Source organism: Centroberyx gerrardi, chromosome 19 (assembly GCF_048128805.1).
Source record: "Centroberyx gerrardi isolate f3 chromosome 19, fCenGer3.hap1.cur.20231027, whole genome shotgun sequence".
Taxonomy (NCBI): domain Eukaryota; kingdom Metazoa; phylum Chordata; class Actinopteri; order Beryciformes; family Berycidae; genus Centroberyx; species Centroberyx gerrardi.
Window position 1 is genome coordinate 19,256,234 of NC_136015.1, and position 21,038 is coordinate 19,277,271.

Genomic DNA, 21,038 nt, shown 5'->3' on the forward strand with positions numbered 1-21,038 from the left:
ATGGGGGTGTGTGTGCAGATTTCAATGTCTGTCTGTCTTTGTCCATGTTTTGTTCACATCTGAATGTGTGTTTGCCATCCACTCTCTATCCCTCCCTCTCTCCCCTCCATCCTTCTCTGTCTCCCTCCCACCCCTCCCTCCTTCTCTCCCTCCCTCTCTCTCTCTCTCTCTCTCTCTCTCCCCTCAGTGTGCTGGTGGACCTGTATTAACCCGGAGGCTCCGCGGGAGACCTCTATGCCACAGCACAGTGGAAATGTCACCCATAACATTCCCCTCAGGGTGCCAATCACTTCCCACTGCTCCCCACCGTGGGTGTGTGTATGTGTGTGTGTGTGTGTGTGTGTGTGTGTGTGTGTGCGCGTGAGAGAGAGAGAGAGAGAAAGACCAAGAGAGTCAGTGTGTGAGTGAGAGAGAAACAAAGAGACAAAGTGAGAGAAAGTGAGAGAGAGAGAGACAGAGACAAAAAGACAATTAATGATAGTTAGAGTGTATGTCTACACAAAATCGCCTGCATCTGCAGCAGAATGTATAATAAGATTTCGCCTGAGTGTATGTCTAACTTTTTTTGTTTAATGTTAGGCTTTTGTCCTGTGATGTGTGAGCGTGAGTGCTTCTGAGTGCTAATGAGCCTGTCCATCCAGAGGGATTATGGGGCGTCTAGTCATTGTGAGGGCTACAGGTGTTTGTGGAAGCATGCATGATTATACATCAAAACAATCTGAGTGTGCGTGTGTGTGTGTGTGTGTGTGTGTGTGTGTGTGTGTGTGTGTGTGTGTGTGTGTGTGTGCGCTGTGCGGGCGGGCGGGCGGGCCTTCGTTAGGCGGGGAGACAGAAACAGATGGAGTGAGTTATGGACAAATTGTGCACATGAGCCTGTGAGGGAGTGGGAGTAAGCCCATGTCTGAGCACGCATATGTGGTGTTGTTTGTTTGTGCATGTGTGTGTGTGTGTGTGCGTGTGTGTGTGCACGCGTGTGCACGTGAGTATGCAAGCGCATATGTCCAAAAGTCGTGTACATTTGTGTGCATATGTGTGGGCGTGTGAATTTATGTGTGTGCATGTACGGGGGGATTTGGTTGACAGAGGCGCAGGTGTCCCTGGAAATGTCATCCATTTTCATTGGGGTGTGTGTGTGTGTGTGTGCTTGTGTGTGTGTGTGTGTGTGGGGGGGGTGTTGACAAATGACAACAAAATGAGGATGGCAGAGGGATGCGAAGCCAAGCTGGCACAGACTGGCATGGCAGGCTCGCTGTGCAGCCAGGGGGGCGGGCACTCTGTCCCCACGGCAGGCCCCTCAGCCGAGCTGTGAATACAGAGACAACAGCCGGCACACACACACACACACACACACAGACAGTCACATACACACCGTAGCATCAAACAGCGATGGCATCACAGACCGTCCCATATGTACACACATTTGCGCACACATGTAAACCCTCACATGAATGCACAATAATCGCGTTCATGCTTGCACACATCCGAGCTCGATTTCAAACGGATGACAACTGCACAGCGAAACCACTCAGGAGCTCCGGAGCTCGTAATGCTGAGCAGAGAGAAACACGGCTGCATTTCAAGAGATGATTTCCATCCTGTGACTAAACTGAGACCGGTGTGTTAAAAAAATTGAGTTTTTTGATGACATACCTGTTAATTGAAGATTTGTACCTTCTAATAAGAGTCCGTGTGTGTGTGTGCATGACTGTGCTGATGTACGGCCTACTATAATTTGAGCATTTGAACAGAATGAGTACGATTCGCACAGGTTAAATGAGGGCAGAAAGATCTATGGGCTGATCCCACATCAATTTAAACAGATGGAAAGTTATTAGTAGAGGTTGAACGGGGACAGAAAGAGGCGACTCTGGGACAGTGGGGCAATTGCTAGACATCGCCTTCTCACCTCCAATACATCAATTTAACACGGGGGGGGGAGGGCTGCGCATGAACGGCAGCCAGGTAGAAGTGTGTGTGTGTGTGTCTGACTGTGTGTGTATGCAATGCTAGCCTTCCCTCTCTGTGTTCCCTGAGGTGAGAGAGAGAGAGAGAGAGAGAAAGAGAGAGAGAGAGAGAGAGAGAGAGAGAGAGAGAGAGAGAGAGCGCTCTTTGAGTACTTTTAAAATCTCTGCTGACATTACACGCATGCATGTACACAAACACAAACGCACGGAAACACTCACAGGCCGTCTCGTCTGGGGCGGCGCGCTCCCCCCGCCGTGCCACTCCGGGACACAGAGAATTACACAGTCTGACATAATCAGCCTTGGAAATGATCTTCAGGCAAAGAAGCAGCTTCTCCTCACCTAACCTTTGCCGTGTGAGAGCGAGCGCTCGCCGGGGATTCAACATCTGCACCTTAGCCGCCACTGTGCAGTGTCAGAGTGTGTGAACAAGCCCGAGGCGCCGCTGCTGGATGAGCGGTCATCTGAACAGATAGTGACACCGCATGGGGTCAAGTCCCACAGTTTTCTCTCTCCTTCCTTCCCCATCTTTTTTTTATATAGATGATTACTTTTTAGGCTTTTCTGGCTAACAAGACACAGCAGAGACATTTTGCACATCCTGTATATATGCTGCAAATTCATGTTTTTGTTCATATTCTCAAAAAAAATCACCTGTTATATATTGCATATATCTATCCTTTTTCCTTTTATTTTGCACATGGGTCACAATTCTGGCTTTTTTTTTTCATTTAATTTTCTCTACTGCTGTTATTTTTCACACCCCGCATGCATGTTACGGCATATATTGTACGTTACTCATACTTCACACTCATTATTTTTTAAATTTCTAATTAATACTAATCTGGTGTTGTGCTTGTTAGCTGCATTATGTTTAATTCCCCTCATTACTCGCATTTCAATTCATATTCTATTTGTCTCTTCTGTATGCCATTACCGTTTCCTGGTCAGTGACCTAATTTCCCCACAGGCATCATTTAAGTTTCATCTTATCTTACATTTTAGGGATTTAGCCGATGCTGTTGTCCTGAGCAAGTACAATGATTGCAACAGTAGAATAAGCTTAATTCCCTAGATCACCAATATTACAAGCAAACAATTAGTAAGGAGTGAAAGGGTCAGTAAGCCATAGCACTGACAACAAAAAAAAGAAGCAAAAAAGATAAGAGTGAAGGAGACAGATGGATGGGATTTTTTTTTACAAGAATGTCAGGACAGAGAAAGGCTATGACATGAAACAAAGCAAGCCAAAGCAAAACCTATGACGCACATGGGGTGCACTTCATCCTACTGAGCCACAGAAATACTCTTGATGCTGATGGTGAAAATCTATTTTTTTCATGAGAGTGGCTGCGGCTGAACCTGAGAGAGAGAGAAAAGTCAGTGTCATGTCCGGTGAGGCTGCAGCATGACTGCGTAGGAGGCCAACCTTTTCTGCTTTTTTTTTTTTTTTTTAAAAGGCAATTCTGCTGTATTTTACAGCAGGCAGCAGATAGTGAGGAGAGGGGATGACATGCAAAAAAAAAAAGAAGTAACTTTAACCAGAAACCAAGTCAAATATAATGGAAAAAAATGATACTAAACTACCATTTACCAGCTTCTTAACCACTGAATCAGCTAATGGTGAAAGTCTGTTTTGATTCATGCTTTGATTCAAGAGAGTGGTCATGACTGAGGCAGAGAGAAATGAGGCTGTCATGTCGGGCGAGGTAGCAACATGATTAAGCTGGACACCAACCTTTTCCAACGCTGATGCATTCATGTCAGCAGTATTTAATTCATGAGTCTGAAAGTGGTAAGAGGAGGCAGAGAGCAGAAGAAGGATGGGAGGAACATGTGTTTTAGTTTATGGGTGTACTCCTTTTTTCTCACTGATTCAGCCCATGGCCAAAGTCCTGTCATCTTGTTCTCCCTTTTTCTTTCTCCTCCTCTCTCTCTCTCTCTGAACTCTTTTCTTCTCCTCCACCATCTTCCCCCCAAACACACTCGACTTCTCTCCCTCCATCCCCTCCTCCTTATCCTCCAACTCTCTCTCCTCCCATCCTACTCCCATTGTCCTTCAGCTTTCAGCCCCTCAATCTACTCCACTGTCCTTTCCTCCAACTCCTTCGCATCCATTACTCCTTTTCTCCCTCTCTTTCTCCGCCATCTGCCTCCCTCTTTTCCTTTCATGTTACTCAACCTCCCCCTCTTTCCCCCCCCTTTCTCTCATCCCCATCTTTTCACAGTCGTCTCTCCACACACCACATTGTGTGTATTTGAAATCATCCTCAGCTTTTACAACTCATATTTTATGCATTCAGCCGCCGCTCTTATGCAGAGCGACTAACAATGAGTGCAACCAGTGGAATAATTCAACTTCTCTGACAGCTCTTTTCTGCAACGCCTTGTATTCCGCTCCCTATTTTTCTTCCTCCTCCTTTCCATTTCCTTCCATGCCTATGATGTCCTCCGTTTTTCTCCCCCTTTCCTTCCTCTCCTTCCTTGTTTCGCTCCCCCCAAGTCAAGGAAGGCAGAGGAAGGATGAAGGTGAATGTTTGGCCTCCCTCCAGCTCACATATTCTATAACCAGGGGACATTTTAATGGCCCACCTGCAAGTGAGTGTGTGTATGTGTGGCGACAGTATGTGTATACATTTATACTGGAGTGCATGGGCAAGTGTAAGTGTGTGTGTGTGTATTTGTGTATGTTGCCGGCGCCCACTACTTGTTCTATGGCTGGCCAGCTAAATAAATACATCAGACGCTGGGCTCAAAAGAACACATTTGTCTTTCTCCCAGGAGAGTGTGAATTATTTAAAATGAACGCTAGAGAGAGAGAGAGGGAGAGAGAGAGAGAGCGAGAGAGATGACTAACATTAGTGGGTGACGGGGCTGGAGCGGAGGAGGAAGGAGGGAGGGAGGAAGGAGGGAGGGAGGGAGGGAGAAGGGCCAGATGGGCGGGGGTGGCACCATGCCAAGGAGAGCTGGTAAAAAAGAGAAGGGGTAGAAAGTGTGACAGAAAGAGAGAAGGGGGATAAATGGAGAATCAAAGAGGAGAGGGAGAGGGAAAGCGAGGGCGTCTGTGAGAGAGGAGCTTTTGCAGAAACGCAAGGCAGCGGGAGGGAGGCGAGGACGGGAAGGTTCAAGAAAACAAAAGTGGAAAAAGTCCAAGAAAAGACAAAGCCGAGGAGACTTCTATCAGACAGAAAGAGAGTTGGGAGGGGATGAGGACACAACAAGAAGTGACAACAGACAGAGGGGAAGATGAGTGCAACAGAGGGAGACAGTTCAGAAACATATGATTGGGCACTGCCGCCAAATCTTGGGCACACATGAATGCACACATGCACACACACACACACACACACACACAGCAGATAAATCTCCCGGCCTCTCCGGCAGATCTCAGCCTGTTAACCTGCCTCACCCCGCCTCACCCTGCCACATGGTCCCCACAGGGGGGCGAGGAGAGATGGGTGGGAGAGACAGAAAAGATGAAAAGAGAGGAAAAATAAAAGACAGGAGAGAGAAAGAAAGAAGGGGGAGAAAGAGATAAAAGACAGAGGCGGTGAGGGAGGGGAGAGAGAAGGCGCGGGAAACAGAGGTGTTGGAGGAAGTCATCAAGCGCCGCTGAGATCAGTGGGATAGAAATTAAGTGTACACTTCTTTGGCAGCGTATGAAGCGAGCGGGGGGGGGGGTAGGGAAATGGGTGCTGGAAATAAAGGAGAGCAGGGGGGAGAAAGGGAGAGATGGAGGGGGGGAAAGGGGAGGTGGAAGAAGGTGTATAGTAAATTATGGAGGGAAGGAGCGAGGGAGGGAGAGAAAGGAAGGAAAGGCGCCTAGAGCCGTTATTGTGGAGCAGCAAACAGCAGAGATAATAAGAGAATCTGCTGAAGGCACGCGCCACTCTCAGTAATTATATAGAAAGAGCAGCCTGCCTTAATTAGAACAGGATGGAACTCACAAGCATGATAGACACACACACACACACACACACACACACACACATGAAATGCAGCATTTGTGAGGTGAATTATTACATAATTTATTTTCCCCAGGTCCATTCCTGCTGACGGCATTTCATAATGAGAGCAGGGAGTGTGTGTGGCCATGCATGCTCGTCCCTGTGTGCACTTGTATGCAGATTTGCGAATGCATGCAAGGTCAAGTTATACAGTAACAATGCTGCGTACGCACAGGCACGCCAGAAAAAAAAGAGACTCAAAGAGGGAATGAAGGGACAAGGAAAAAAATAGCAAAGTGCATAAAACACAAACACACACACACGCACACACACACGAAGACAGCATAAGGTGCCATGCAAGTAAATGGAGGTTCTACAGCTTTACTGTATCTATCCATCACTCCTTCACTATCCTGTTTTTAACTTCTGTCATTTTTTCTCTTAAATCTTTACCAGTCCAGAGATAGTTGATTGATAACGTATTTCAATGGAAACAATACCTTGTTTCACATTTACAGTCTGTCACACATTTACAAGTACAATTCAGATTCAGAAACATTATTGTCTATCACAAAGCATGACAGAAAATTGTCTTTGACGTGGCTCATAAAAGAGGAAAAAAAAGACATAAAAAGACATAGCACATAAAAACCAATAAACAGGCACAAGGGTTAAAAACATACATAAGATTGGAGGTAAAAGTAAGTAAAAGTGCATGTATCAATGTGCAAATATGACTGTGTTTATGTCTTTCACTGTTTAAAATACTGATGGCTGTTGGGATGAAAGAGTTCTTGTAAGTGTTCTTTTTGGCCAGGGGGACTTTGTAACGGTGGCCTGATGGGAGTATTTGAAATGCTGCAAGTACTCCCAAGTACTGCAGTCTGCTAAGTACAACCACACTCTTCTACTCTTGGACGCTGAGCAGCTCAACTGGAGCAACTGGGGGTTAAGCGTTTTTAATTCACTTTTGCGTCACGATTTTCTCCATCTATTCATTCCACCTACCGTATTTACTGCAACTCAATTCATTCGATCGTAATGTACATGGAGTTTTAAATCACTAGCACCACGGTGGGTCAAAACAGTCAAATGGGCATGTTCTATTTTACTGCATTATTTCCCAGAAGCTTTAATCTTCAGGCCTCACTGAAGGTTTGCCAATGGAAACTGCATTCACCATGAGTCTCAACTGCTTCACTCGCATACTCCAACAATCAATTACAGGTAATTGTTGCGAAATTCTCGATCGCTGTATGTATTGTGATTTTTGCACTGCGTTGACTTAATTTCCGTTCCCTGTGTGTATGCTGCTGAGCTGGGCTAATTTCAGTCTGTTTGCTGCAATTTAATAATTAGTATTTTTGTCTAGAAATAGCAGAAAAGACTGAATGAGAATGTAGGAAGGCAGATTATAGGAACAGGTGCTATAATCTGAGGTAAACCTGGTTTGCCTGGGTCTGGTGTGTCTACTGCATTGTCTGTGTGTGATAATAATCCTCTTCTCTACTGCACAACACTACCTGCTTACACCATTATCAGTAGCTACTCACTGGCTACTCAATAGTATTGACCTGCATTGAGACACTCACTGCAGTCAGTTACACAATTACACCCAGGAGTAAATAAGACATACTTACGCAACATGCACACTCACAAACACACACGCAAATCAGTTTAACATTAGTGTTATGTTATGCCATGATTGTCTACTTTGCATTCATTATATTATGTTTCACACCTGTCACTCATGCATGTCCTCCACACACACACACAAACGTAGGCGTAATTGCTATGCACATGCAGAAATTCAAATTCCCTTACACACACTCCTATTATCTCGCTATCCATTTATGCCGGGCGCACAGAGAGACCCAATGCCTCTCTCCCACACACAGAATGTGATCAACCCGAATGTGTGTGTGTGTGTGTGTGTGTGTGCCAGAGTGTGCCCATGCGTTGTGTGTGTGTGTGTGTGTTTATGTGCATCGGCGCTCACTATATGTGAGCCCGTGCGTGTGTGAGGAGTCCCAGCCTAATTCCTCAGTTTAGTGGAGCATTACGGCTGATCAATAGCTCTGGTGCAGTGGGAGATGTCGGGGTTGGAGCTGCATATTCATGGCATTACGGCTGAATAGAGAAATGAGCCACTACGGGCCACTGTGGGGGGAAGTGACAGGCCCTGTCACCCAGCGGAGCGCACCGCTACCCGCTATACTGTACCCAGGGAAGCTGGAGCGACAAAGCAGCCGTATGGTCTCTCTCTCTCTCTCTCTCTCTCTCTCTCTCTCTCTCTCCCCATCGTTGTCACTGGAGCTCACCATCTTTGTCTCCCCGTCTCTTTGGGTACGCGTCTCCGCTTGCCTGCCTCTCCTTTCTTTACTTATTTTCCTTTACTTTGTTAGAAGCTCACTATTCTGCGTGTTTCTAGTTTTGTCACTTTGAAATCCACTATGCCTCTGCCTTTCATCCATTTCTTCACAATGCCAGTAGCTCTTTCTTTGCTTTCGATGGCTCTGTTGGTTTGTCTGTCCGTCTTTCACAAGGCCAGAAGTTTCCCCATTCCCTTTTTCTGTTTTTCTGTTCAGGTGTTCTCACACTATTCAGCTTTTTTGGCAGAAAAAGTGCCATCTTAACTGCATTTTGTGTGGATAATTTGAAAAAGCAGGTTGCATGGCACACTTTGTTTCCATACTGACCAGCTGCCACTATCAGTAAACAGTACTTATGTCCAACTCTCAAACACTTACAACCAGAAACTCCGCAGCACAGCCCAAGTTCTGCAAGCTGACTCTTTATGATCAGAGTAACAGCTACTTCCAACTTTTTTTTACTGATGCCTTTTCCATTTTCATTCTGGTTGCTGCTGTTGTCGTCGTAAACTGTTGGCTGCCTACGAGCCGTTAAATCCTGCCTCTTCTCTGTGATTAGTGGTCTCACAAAAAAGTGTGCCACATCATGATCGCTCCTCTTAAAAAAGCTGAACTGTTCTCAACTTTAGGGGCTCTGCCTAAAACAAATAAAAGAAATAAAAGAGGAATATGAGGAATGAGAGAGGAATGAGCTTGACCTTAGTTTTCATGCTTTCTCTCTGTGGCTCTTTGTGTTTTTCAATCTGTGGGCTCATCTGTCTATCCCTGTGCAGCCTCCCCCTCACTCGTTCTCCCCTCCCCCACTTATTTTCTGTCCTTTGTTCTCTTTCTGAATGTACTGTACGTTTATCCATCACCCTCTCCGTCTCTCTCCCCCCCTTCTCAGCACCGCCTCCTTATCTCTGTTGCTCTACATCCGCCTTCAGCCATCTCTCCCCCCACGCCGCCTCTGCTATCGCTCCATCTCCTCTGCCCTCCTTTCACTCCAATGGCACTTCATGCATTCGCCTCCATTTAGCTTACTCGCTCTTTGTACTGGTCCTCGGTCTGTCTCCGTCTCTTTCTGTACCTGTCTTTCTTGCTCTATCTCCTCTCTGCCCGTCTCCATTTCTCGTTTGTCTTCTTTTCTCTCATCGGAATCAATTACTTTATTGGCAAGTTCAACAGGAACAATAGTTCAAATCTCTGTCGCTTCCCTGTCTCCCGTCTCTCTTTACCTGTGAATTTCATTATTTTAAGAAGATTTATTGGCACGATAAGATCAAAGTGGAAAACACATTCCCCAATATCCGAGCGTAGATTACAAAAAAGAAACCTTCTTCTTTCTCCCTCTATCGTGATACAGTGATAGAGTAGCGTCTGAGATTTGTACGCAGGTGTAGGTTGGTAAATCATGGCACTGGGAACAGGGATGATGATGGTGTGTGTGTGTGTGTGTGTGTGTGTGTGTGTGTGTGTGATGAATCGCACCGTGGGCCATTCTCCACCCAACATTCATGCTGTCTTAGCCACAAGGTATACATAATTGGCTCACCTCCCTCGGCACACATTCTCACTCACTCTCTCTCTCTCTCTCTCTCTCTCACACACACACACACACACACACACACACACACCAACCACCAGCAGGAGAAAAAAAATCACTAAGACCACTGCATTGGTGGTAGAGAAGCTCATTTACAATGACGACAATCAATTGCAACAATCTACCAGGACAAATCCCCACAATAGCCGAGTCAGCTCGCTACAAGGAGTTTAGCGCTCCTACAAGATTACAACGTCCCCGCCTCCCCTTCCATTACAACACACACAGTCTGCTGTCCGCCGACTATAACACCCGCATCGCATTGCACAACGATCCAAGATGGCGTGTGAAAGCTGACGGCGCCGGTCAGGCGATCAAACTGTTACCGCTGAGTGAGCAATTGGTTGTGACAAAAGACCCAAATACTGTCCGTCTCGGTTTACGTCAGAGTGCAAGAGCGCCACACGCCACCCACTGCCTTTACACTGACAATGCCTTATGCAAGTGTGTGTGTGCGTGTGTGTGCGTGTGTGTAGGCCATTTAGGCTAAATGCGAATGTCAGAAGTGAGGCTCTGGTGTTTAACTCAGTGAGACATGGCCATCTGAGGAAAGAGTACATTAGTCATTGTGTTCACACTCTTTCTCTCTCTCTCTCTTTCTCTCTTTCTCTCTCTCTCTCACACACACACACACACGCACACACACACCAAGCCGCTCAGACGTCTCAGCCTTCAGGTTCACATCCCACGCCTCACATGACAACAAGTGTGACAACGTTCCTCGGACCTAAACATGAAACCATGTAACACCATTGATGAAAAAAGGCCCTCAGCGTCGATGTCATTGTCAGTGTTTAACAAAAGCGAGCACGGATTGAAAATGAGTGAGAAAGGCACTTCTGTTCTGCTATTGTCCGCCTTTTCAAAACTACAGCTCACTGTTCTTCTTCTCGTCTCAACACTCATTCGCACCACTGTCTTTTTCAGTCCTTCCTTCTTTCTCCGCTACCTTGCTCCCATACAATTATCCCCTCCTTCCTCACTTTCTTATCTTCACAGTTCCTATGTCTCTCTTCATATCGTCCATCCCTTTCGCTCTCTCTTCCCTCTATCCTTATATTATTTCCTACATTAACAGCGCCACTTTTCATCCCAAACTTGCCTCCATCTTCTGTCTATCCATCTTTTCCTTACCCGTCTCCACCTCTCCTACTTTTCCATTGCTGTACACATATCTGTATGAGAATAACATTTCATGTTATTCTCATACAGATACGCAGGAGTTAAGATATTTTAACATCAACTGTACTTTCAGCCTAAATTAAATGTAATCAAATCAAAACCCCCTCCTCCCTCCATCTCTCTCTCCTTCCTTCTCCTCTCCTACCTTCACAGCTGCTCTGCACCTGCTTTCAGTCTCCTTTCCTTCCCTCATTCCTTCCCTCCTTCCTCAACCCCTTCCTCCCTCCTTTTCCCTCCCTCCCCTTTCCTTCACAGCTGCTGCAACCCTATATTTAGTCTTCTGCCTCCTTCCATCCATCCATACTTCCCACCCTCCACCCCTCCATCTCCTACCTTCACAGCTGCTGTGTCCCTCCTCGTAGCCGGCGCTGCAGCTGCACTTCCCAATGGGCACCAGCCACTCCCCTTCGGCGCTGCAATGCATCCTGGGAGGGCTGTCCGTGTCCACCTCGGAGTTGTTGACGCAGGCGCCGCGCACCTCGACCAGCGTGGCGAAGGCCGCCTCGGCCACCGTGTCGGGGAACACGGCCAGGTTCTGGACGGTCGCCAGGCAGCGCTTGTAGTACACGCGCACGGCCACCAGGGCCACGCAGGCGCCCACGTCCTGGAACGCCAGGTGGAAGCCCTTGCGGTTGAGGTGGCCGATCTCGCGCACCTCCGTGTTCAGCTTCATCTTCCTCTCCCCCAGGTCGCCCTGCGTGAAGCTCTCGTCGGCGGCGATGGTGTCGATCTTGGTGTAGCGGTCCTCCCGGGTCACACCCCCGAGGTCCCGGTCCGACTCCACGTACAGCAGGTTGAAGGTCTCCTTGCAGGTTCCCGCCACGCCCGGGATGCTGTTGCAGTCGCGCAGCGTGAACTGGAGCTCCACGAAGATGCGCTGGCCGCCGCGGCGCGCCACCCAGCCCGTCTGCAGCCAGTTGTTCTGCTGCGTGGGCTCCATCACGTTGCACACCTGGTACGTCCGGATGGGCTTGTACTTCTCATCCACGCCGCTTATCTCCTCCCACTGGAGGAGGGGAGGCAGAGAGAGAAGGAGGAAACGTGAAGAAGTGGTGGAGAAAGAAAGAAGAAAAGAGGGACAAGGGGGAGGTGGCAGCACAACAGATGAGGAGGGAGAGGAAAGGAAGGGAGGGAAGTGGTGGCACAAAAAAAGAGAGAAAGGAGGGAGGGAGGTTGGGGTGATGGCAGGTCGAAATAATGTGGAGGAAGAGACAGCAGGGAGAGAAGCGATAATATGGAGGAGTGGAAAGGGAGGAAAAAGAGAAAGTGATATGAGGTGGGTGGGAGGTAACAGAGAAAATTAGATGAAGAAAAAAGAGAGAAAAACAGAGACAAAGAATACAGTCAGCTCAGGTTAACAGCCTAATGACACAATCTGATGAGTGGGTGTGTGGGTGTCTGAAAAACAGCGGCATTATGATTCTCTAATAGCGTCACAGAGAAAATGACAAACTGTGCATCCACAGTCATCATGTCCAGCCTTGAGTGGTGTTTCTGAAACTATTGGTCGGGATCTAAAATGGTCCACGGGACAATTTCTTTTGATTTAGAATCACCTCTGGCAGTCAAAATTTGTCAGATTCTGCTGCCTCATCCCATCCATTCAGAGGCAGCCATTAGAAAGGCCCCACTTTCTACATGCTTACTAGGGCTGAAAGATATTGTCAAAAAATCTAATTGTGATTATTTGACAGAATATTGCAATTGCGATTTAACCTGCGATTCACATCATCACAAGTTTTTCTTGTCATACATTTTTTAGAACTTTAAAATTGTTAAAAGAAAAGTGATGTTGTTAAAAAAAATAAGATGTCAGTGTGCAGGATTTGCTGAGTTTGAGTATGATGAAAGGTTTTTACCAATATTGTACTTGATTCATGGACCAAAGACACCTTGTTTATTAGTCCATTTTGGACACCCTAGTTGCAGCCTCTGCGATTTGGAAATTGCATAAGTTTATATTGCAATTTCGATTTTTTTTTTTATTTAATTGTTCAGCTCTAATGCTTACTGCACTGCTACTGTGCTGTTAATCCATGCCCACAAGGAATAGTTTAGAAAACAATATATAAACCGCAGTGGGATGAATGTAGTCAAAGTGGAAGCGGCCTTCATAACCATGGCTTTACCCAACAACGTCCTTGATGTAAATGCCTTATCGACTGGGCCTGAAACATTGATTATTAAATGCCTGTATTGATTGGGATTCTCTGCGCCGATGAGCTGTGAAAACAGAGTTAGGTGTAATATTGACCTTAACATGCCGACGGAATAAAGTGGTTTTATCTGATTATTGGGGATCAATAGATCTGTGTACATCTGCTGACCGAGGCTGTTAGAGGCGAGATGGCTGATGGTCACGACTTTGTGTTTGTGTGTCTAACGCTCTCCTTTGCTCTTCTCTTCTTCTTTTTTCCAAGCACTTCTCTCTTGTGGTCATTCTAGGATCACAGGCATATTGTCACAGCACTATGACACTTGCACCCCTTACTATTGGTAGCTTGTAAACGTAACGGTAATGGTTGGTGATCTAGGATTTTAAATTTATTCTGTTGCACTCATTGTAATTCACTCTGGATAAAACCGTCAGTTAAACATGTAAAAATGTACCAGAGCTAGTATTTATATTTACTTTCAGGAAGTGAATTTCCAATATAAACCAAAAGTATGGAAAAACTTTTTGACATATTATGCTTTTCATAGTCCCTTTTGATGGATGAGTTAAGACTTCATGTCATCATTTGAATTATTGAGACACTCTCTGACTTGACAGACTTGCAAGTGAGTTGCGCCCTAAACCTCCTTCTCTCCCCCCTTCCCTCTCTCTCTCTCTCCCCCCTCCTCTCTCTCTCTCTGACACACACACACACACAAAACTAGACAGTGAGAATAGATTATCTGTGATGGTGATGTGATAAACTACACCATTGTCAAAGTGACTAAATGAAGGAGGACGCAATGCGTTTTCTCTTGGCCAGCTCTATCGGAGTTCGTAGGTGAATCACACAAGTCTATTAATCCTGAATTTACAGCTTTGCATGTGGTCCACCAGCCACCTCTACTCGACATTGATTCAATACACCCACTTACACAAACACACACACACACGTATGTGTGTTGGTACGCGCACGACTCACAACGCATACCTATAATGAATATCTTGCGTGTGTGTGTGTGTGTGTGTGTGTATGTGCATGGAAAGGCCAAACTCCAGGTGGAAAGTAGGTGACAAACTGCTTTGGCATGGGCAGATTCTTTAAAAAGGGCCCCCGCTTTGGCATTTATCTTGCAGTCATAACTTAGCGCGAAGGTTTTTACAAGCCAAATCGATCGATAGGGAGGGGGGACCATTTATCTGTGGCGGCAGATCTGTGTGGCTGGTTTGGATGCTGCGGTATCCTAGCCTGGATTAGCCCCATCGATTAATGATAATGATGAGCTCCCCGACTGGAGAAAGAGAGGAGAGGAGAGGGAGGGATGGAGAGAAGGAGGAGGGAGAGATGGGAAGGGGGGCGAGGGGGTGGAGAAAAGAAAGAAAAGCAGGAACAGAAAGAGCAGAGAGAGGTAGAGGCAGAGAGAAAGCGAGCACACACACACACACACTTACTCCATTGGGGGGATATGATGTCCAGCCCAGCTCTGCCTGAGTCTCTTTAGAATTCAGCAGCACCACTGGAGAGAAAAAGACAAGGAAAGGGAAAAAAAGAGAGACAAGCATTAGGTTAGAGGTCAGCTGAGGTGGCATAATACTTGCATTTGCTTTTTTCTTTATCTTCTCGGTATAAATCAGTGGGTCAGCAGTGCACCTTGTGCATCTCAACAAGACAAGATGGCAGTAAAGATTAGTTTATATGGACAAAAACAAAGAGTGACCCTTATATTTGCAAGACTAACTCCAAACAAAGAAAGCGAGAAATGGCATTTTAGATTTGGGATAATCACAAAAAACAAACTACAAAGAAAAAGAGACATTAATGTTGAGGCAGAAAATCCGGCGGGAGTGAACGTATCCTTCGATAATAAGTGAATTAATACCATCTGTTGAGGAATTAAGCAGGCCAAAGAGCTCTCCGTCATCCTCTGGCTTCAAGAGTGAAAAACACACACCAGGGACCGGAGACAAAACAAGACCACGGAGCTTTCAAAACAAGCTGAGAGACAAGGTGTGCTCTCGGTTCCCTTTCCGACGCTGCAGACAAGAAAACAAGAATACTTAAAAGCACAAGGTCTTTGTTCCATTTGTTTTCTTTTCAGCACCATGGACAAGAGAAGCAGGAATGAGCTATGAGTCTGGTTTCAGGACCCTGGACAGCGACACAAGAAACGCAGATCAAGAGCTGTGCAGCAGGAGAAAGCTCAGTGGATTCAAGCTTAATAGAGGTAGCTGCTAAAATAAAGGACTCAGACCTAAACCTTGCCAGAAAAAAAAACGCACCCTGCTTTTAATATATTTGTACCACTCATATATCTCTTTATTTTGGAAGTGGCCACACCAAAGTACCCATAATCACAGTAATGGGTGTTCCCCTCACGATGTAAACTTTTCTCCAAACTAGTTAAATACTGTAGTTCCCTGGTTAGAACCAACGTTGCCATAGCAACCCAGAAGGCACAGCTCGTCAGTTATGTCCTTGACCAATCAGATTGCATGGCTGAAACTTTGTTTAATACTCAGTCGTATGCAGCAGGCATACTGTACACAAAATCCATCATGGACGCATTAATCTTAATCTATAATGTAAAATCAACATCTGTAGTGACATATGGCGAGTTGCATTATCAGTTCATTTTTTAATGGATTTTGCTGGTATTAAACTTCCCCATGTATTAAACTCCCCCCCCCCTCGTGTTGGCTGTTCCCAACATCCACAGCCTTGAGGCACTGTGAGGTCTAACAAGCAGACAAAACCGTTTCTTCAGCACCTTGGAGAGCTCCTCCTTCTCCTCCTCCGACTTGTTTTAACATCCTTGAAAAGTGCTACTTTTGTTCTAGCACTTTAGTTTGTTTTCTACTTCAACTTTCAACCACTTCAGGAGCCTTGTAAGGACTATCAAACATAACCCACATGACACGCAGGCTGGAGTAGGCAGCGAGCTCCTCGACAAGTAACACCTTTCGCATCAATCTAAGCAGTTTTAGTATTCCTCAAAAGAACAACTTTTCATCCCGTCCCACTGCTACGTGACAAATATTTGGCCTTATCTTAACACTATATCGACATGAATAACCGCCGTGCCACACAGGCATCTTGGAGAGCAAAGAGGAGAAACCTACACAATCTGACTCATGCTGAAGACCTTGAAATTGCATGGGATGACTCAAGACCTGCAGTCCAACTGACTCACGCTCTGACAGGGAGGCCACGGACTCTGACACGAAGACGTGCGATTGTGCCAAAGTGGAAGGAGGATTTTTATTTATTTATCTTTTAACACTTACACTAACAGGGTTTAGAATAGCCAGTGTCACAACAGCAGCATTGACGCACTTGCTGAACTTTTCACACAGACTTACAGAAAATAATACGCACAGCATAATGACACGTCTTGAGTGCATGAAGAAAGTGAGAAACAACTACTGTTTTCATTCAATTTCATTATTCTTTCATTCATTATTTATTTATTTATTTAAGAACTGAAGATGGTGTAAATTGAAAGATTTTCTTTTGTTTGTGCACTTTTTTTGTTATTCTATAACATGTTTTGCACTAGAGCACGTTATGAAAATAAATGTTTCTTCTTTTTTTTTTGCATCAGTAATCAGCCTCTAGTTTGGATTATTCCTTTTAGAGCCAGTGTGCGAGTTCTTTTCATCATCTTTCATTTAATGTCAGACATTCTTTTTAATAACATTTTACAGGTTTTTTCAATGGTTTGCCTTAGTGCCAAGGCCAGGAAACATTTCCATCCCCTCGGGGGGAAAAACAACGAAAATACAAGGTTACATCAACACTATTCAAATGCACAATTTCTCACTGATAATAGTCAATTCTGACACGGTTTGTGCTAGAAATGCTTGCTCAATAGTGTCGTTATCACTACAGTTTGAATATTACAAACACAAACAGCCTTATAGAGGCAAAAGACAGTGAATAAGCATTTTTTCCTTTTTCTACTTTGTTTGAATAAGAAGACATCGGCACCTTGGCCAGAGCCCAGAGAAGCCTTACAGAACCATGAGAGATCCTTTACTAAACACTTAACATTATTGTTTTTGGGTTAACACCGCCGAGAGCCCAAAGCACGGTTCTGTGGTTAGCTGATAACATAGAGGCGTTTGGAGAAGATTATTAGAGTGGGAGAGGGCAAGGGTGGTGGAGAGACAGTGAGGAGGAAAAGAGAGACGATGAGAGGGAAATTTTTGAAAGAGGCAGGGGGAAGAGAGGAAAGAACGCGAGCCAATAAGAAAGAGAGACGGGGGAAGACACAAAGAAGGAGACCTGGCAGGAGAGAAAAAGAGAAAAGTAGGCACAGAGAAAGCGGCACATGAAGTGCAAATAAAGGAATAAGAAGTAATACACAGAGGGATCAGTGTGCCTCAGTGAGCAGTCAGTCACTCAGTCAGAGACTCAGAGGATGAAGTTGGCACTGTGATCACACACTGAATACATAAGTCCTGTAATCACTGCCTAGTTAGCCAGACTAATGGGCCTTCAGAGGGCGGAGAGAGAGAGCAATATATATATAGAGAGAGAGACGGAGATAAGAGAGAGACAGAAAAAAGTTGAGCAAAGAAAACCAGAAGGGAGAGGGGAAGGGTCACTGAAAGGAGAGAGAGAGAGAGAGAGAGAGAGAGAGAGAGAGAGAGAGAGAGAGAGAGAGAGAGAGAGAGAGAGAGAGAGAGAGGAGACAAAGTAAAAAAGAGCTCTCTCTCACTCACTCTCTCTCTCTCTCTCCATCTCTCTCTCTGCTACCCATGGCTCGAACTAATAGCCGTGACACACATTAGCTGCTAAACATCAATTTCAAAGGTCGTTTCATAAATAATTGCCCGTCATTATAGGGACAGGGTGGATCTGTGGGCCAGTCATGCTATTTCTGTCATTTTGGCCTCAGCCCCATTCTGAACACACACACAATGGGCTGGCTTTCATCATTAAAAGAAAAAAAAAAAAACCCACAATATGATCCCAGCCAGACGACAGATGATTCATACAGAATAACAGTCTGCTTCGGCCACATTATGCGGAGAGCTAAGCGGAGAGAGCATGTTTTACAAAGTCTGGGACCTTGTGTTTGGGTCACTAGAGTTCTGCGGCTCTTGATTCAAATCAGAAGAGCTGAAAGAACTGTAGGGTGAGTTCACCTTTTGTTGGAAGACTCGAGACGAATTCCTCCCCAACGGAGTTGGGGAGGAATTTCAAGGAGCTTTCACTGGAGATTTTTACTGAATGTCTAGGCTATACAAACTGATGTTCTTCTCAAGTGTTACTGAGGAAAACATATATAATAAAGCAGTCTGAAGAACTCATTTATGAAGAGAAGGCACAGAAGTTTCCCCCATAATAAAAGCACAGGCAATCTCGATGCTGACTCACTTTAACATAGTCTCAAGTTATAACAGTGTACAGCAAAAATATATATGTAATATATATGTATGTATGTATATATATATATATATATAAATACATAAATATATATATAAACAGCATGATTATTGCACAGGTGTGCCTTGGGCTGGTCACAATAAAAGGCCACTCTAAAATGTGCAGTTTTATGTTGAAAAAAGACATTTATTAGGCACTGAACTATGAATCTCACATGATTAGGGCTATAGATATGCATTTTTTGAAAACCAGTCAGTATCTGGTGTGACCACCATTTGCCTCATGCAGTGCGACACATCTCCTTCGCATAGAGTTGATCAGGTTGTTGATTGTGGCCTGTGGAGTGTTGGTCCATTCCTCTTCAGTGGCTGTGAGAAGTTGCTGGATATCGGCAGGAATCGGAACACGCTGTCGTACACACCGATCCAGAGCATCCCAAACATGCTCAAAGGGTGACATGTCTGGTGAGTATGCAGGCCGTGCAAGAACTGGGATGTTTTCAGCTTCCGGGAATTGTGTACAGATCCTTGCAACATGGGGCCGTGCATTATCATGCTGCAACATGAGCTCTGGTGGACATTCCTGCAGTCATGCCAATTGCACGCGCCCTCAAAACTTGCGACATCTGTGGCATTGTGTTGTGTGATAAAAACTGCACATTTTAGAGTGGCCTTTTACTGTGACCAGCCCAAGGCACACCTGTGCAATAATCATGCTGTTTAATCAGCATCTTGATATGCCACACCTGTCAGGTGGATGGATTATCTTGGCAAAGGAGAAGTGCTCACTAACACGGATTTAAACAAATTTGTGAACAAAATTTGAGAGAAATAAGCCTTTTGTGTGCATAGAAAAAGTCTTAGATCTTTTATTTCAACTCGTGAAAAATGGGAGCAAAAACAAAAGTGTTGCGTTTATATTTTTGTTCAGTATATATGTGGTTGTGACCGCATACTCATGGCCCAGGACTATGGATTTAATACAAAAAAGGATTTATTCACTTCATTCATACAGCTTCATAAGGCTTATAGTAGTGTACATTTTGATATATTCACGTTTGTTGTTGTTGCGTGTGTGTGTGTGTATTTGTTTCATGTGTGTGTGTCTGAGTGTGTGAGAAGGAGTAGAGTTGATGAGTTTTTAAGGTGTTTTCAGTCGTTTTTTCCTTTGTTTTGCTGTGAGATGTTTTATTAAACAGCATCCAAAGTCTAAGCATCTCCCTCTACCTCCGTCCCTCCCTCCCTCGCTATACCCGATCTTTTCATCCAGTTTGTATGATGTATTAATTGAGTTGTTCAGCCTTGTTGGCACGCAAAGATGAGACATAGTGGCAGATAACAAAGAGCACCGAGGGAAGAGAAGGCTGTAGGAGAAGAGTTACGGTGCCAGGGTCAAGTATTCAAAAGAAAGAGAGGGGGATATTAAACACACAGAGACGAACACAGGCATCCGTCACACAAGCCTCCGTCAAGTGTTTATCCGGCTCTTACACAACTCATCTCTTCACATAATGGTTTCATAGCAACATGACGACAGCGCTGTCGCGGGGGCCACTTCGAAGGGCCACCAAGGTTAAGGGGTCTCCGTCTTTGTGTTGGAGCCGGGGTCATGGGAAAACAGCGGAACAGTGTGCGGTTGTGATTTTTTAATCGCGTCTCTTGAGCTGAGAGCTACAAAGGGAAGAGTTCCAAGGCCAAACATTGAACCTGAAAGGAGAGAGAAAAGAGCAGGAAGCAGACAGGAAGCTAGGGCTATGCTCTCCATGGCCAACAAACACAGACACAGCAATACATGTATACCAGGGCTGAACGGTTCATATCATCACAAGTTTCTCTTGTCGTCATTTTTTTTAGAACTTTTAAACTGTTTAAAGAAAAGTGATTTTGTTTAAAAAAAAAAAATAGATGTCAGTGTGCAGGATTTACTGAGTTTGAGTCTGATGAAAGGTTTTCACTGATATTGTACTTGATTCATGGACCAAAGATCACCTGCAGCTCTAACACACCTTGTTTAGAAATCCATTTTAGACGCCTCTCTCTCTCTTAAGCAATTAATTGCAGCCTCTGTGATTTGGAAATTGCAGAAGTTCATATTACAATTTCAATTTTTTTTTTTTTTTAATAATTGTTCAGCTCCAGTATATACACATGTGGACACACATACACACACACTCCTCTGCGCTCTCCCTTCAGCAACCGCATGCTGTACTCTAGGCACCACACACACACCAACGCATTCTGCCTCAGACGCGCGCACATTCCTTCCATCACACGTATATAAAATCTCTCTCTCTCTCTGCTGAAACGCAGCTCACAAACACAAACGCACTCCCGCCGCACACAAAATACACACAGCCGACTTAATTCCCTCCCAGAGAAAGGGGCTCATTTCATAATTCGCCTCGGTAATGTTCAATAGTTTCACGGGGGGATTAGCTCCGA

The 21,038-nt window shown here is 45.2% G+C and overlaps 1 protein-coding gene across 7 annotated transcripts in view; it reads right to left on the reverse strand.

Moving 5' to 3' along the window:
- epha10 (EPH receptor A10) overlaps positions 1 to 19,798 on the reverse strand; it is a 114,422-nt gene extending 94,624 nt beyond the window's left edge. For 6 of the 7 annotated variants that reach the window (XM_071915360.2, XM_071915363.2, XM_078290159.1 and 3 more), the window contains exon 1: positions 11,384 to 12,005. In XM_071915360.2, coding sequence (XP_071771461.1) covers positions 11,384 to 11,990 — 607 coding nt within the window. In that variant the 5' untranslated portion in view covers positions 11,991 to 12,005. Of the gene's footprint in view, positions 1 to 11,383; positions 12,057 to 14,657; positions 14,725 to 19,760 lie in introns of those variants that run through there. The other variant, XM_078290158.1, reaches the window with a different exon arrangement.
- Positions 19,799 to 21,038: the final 1,240 nt, after the last annotated feature.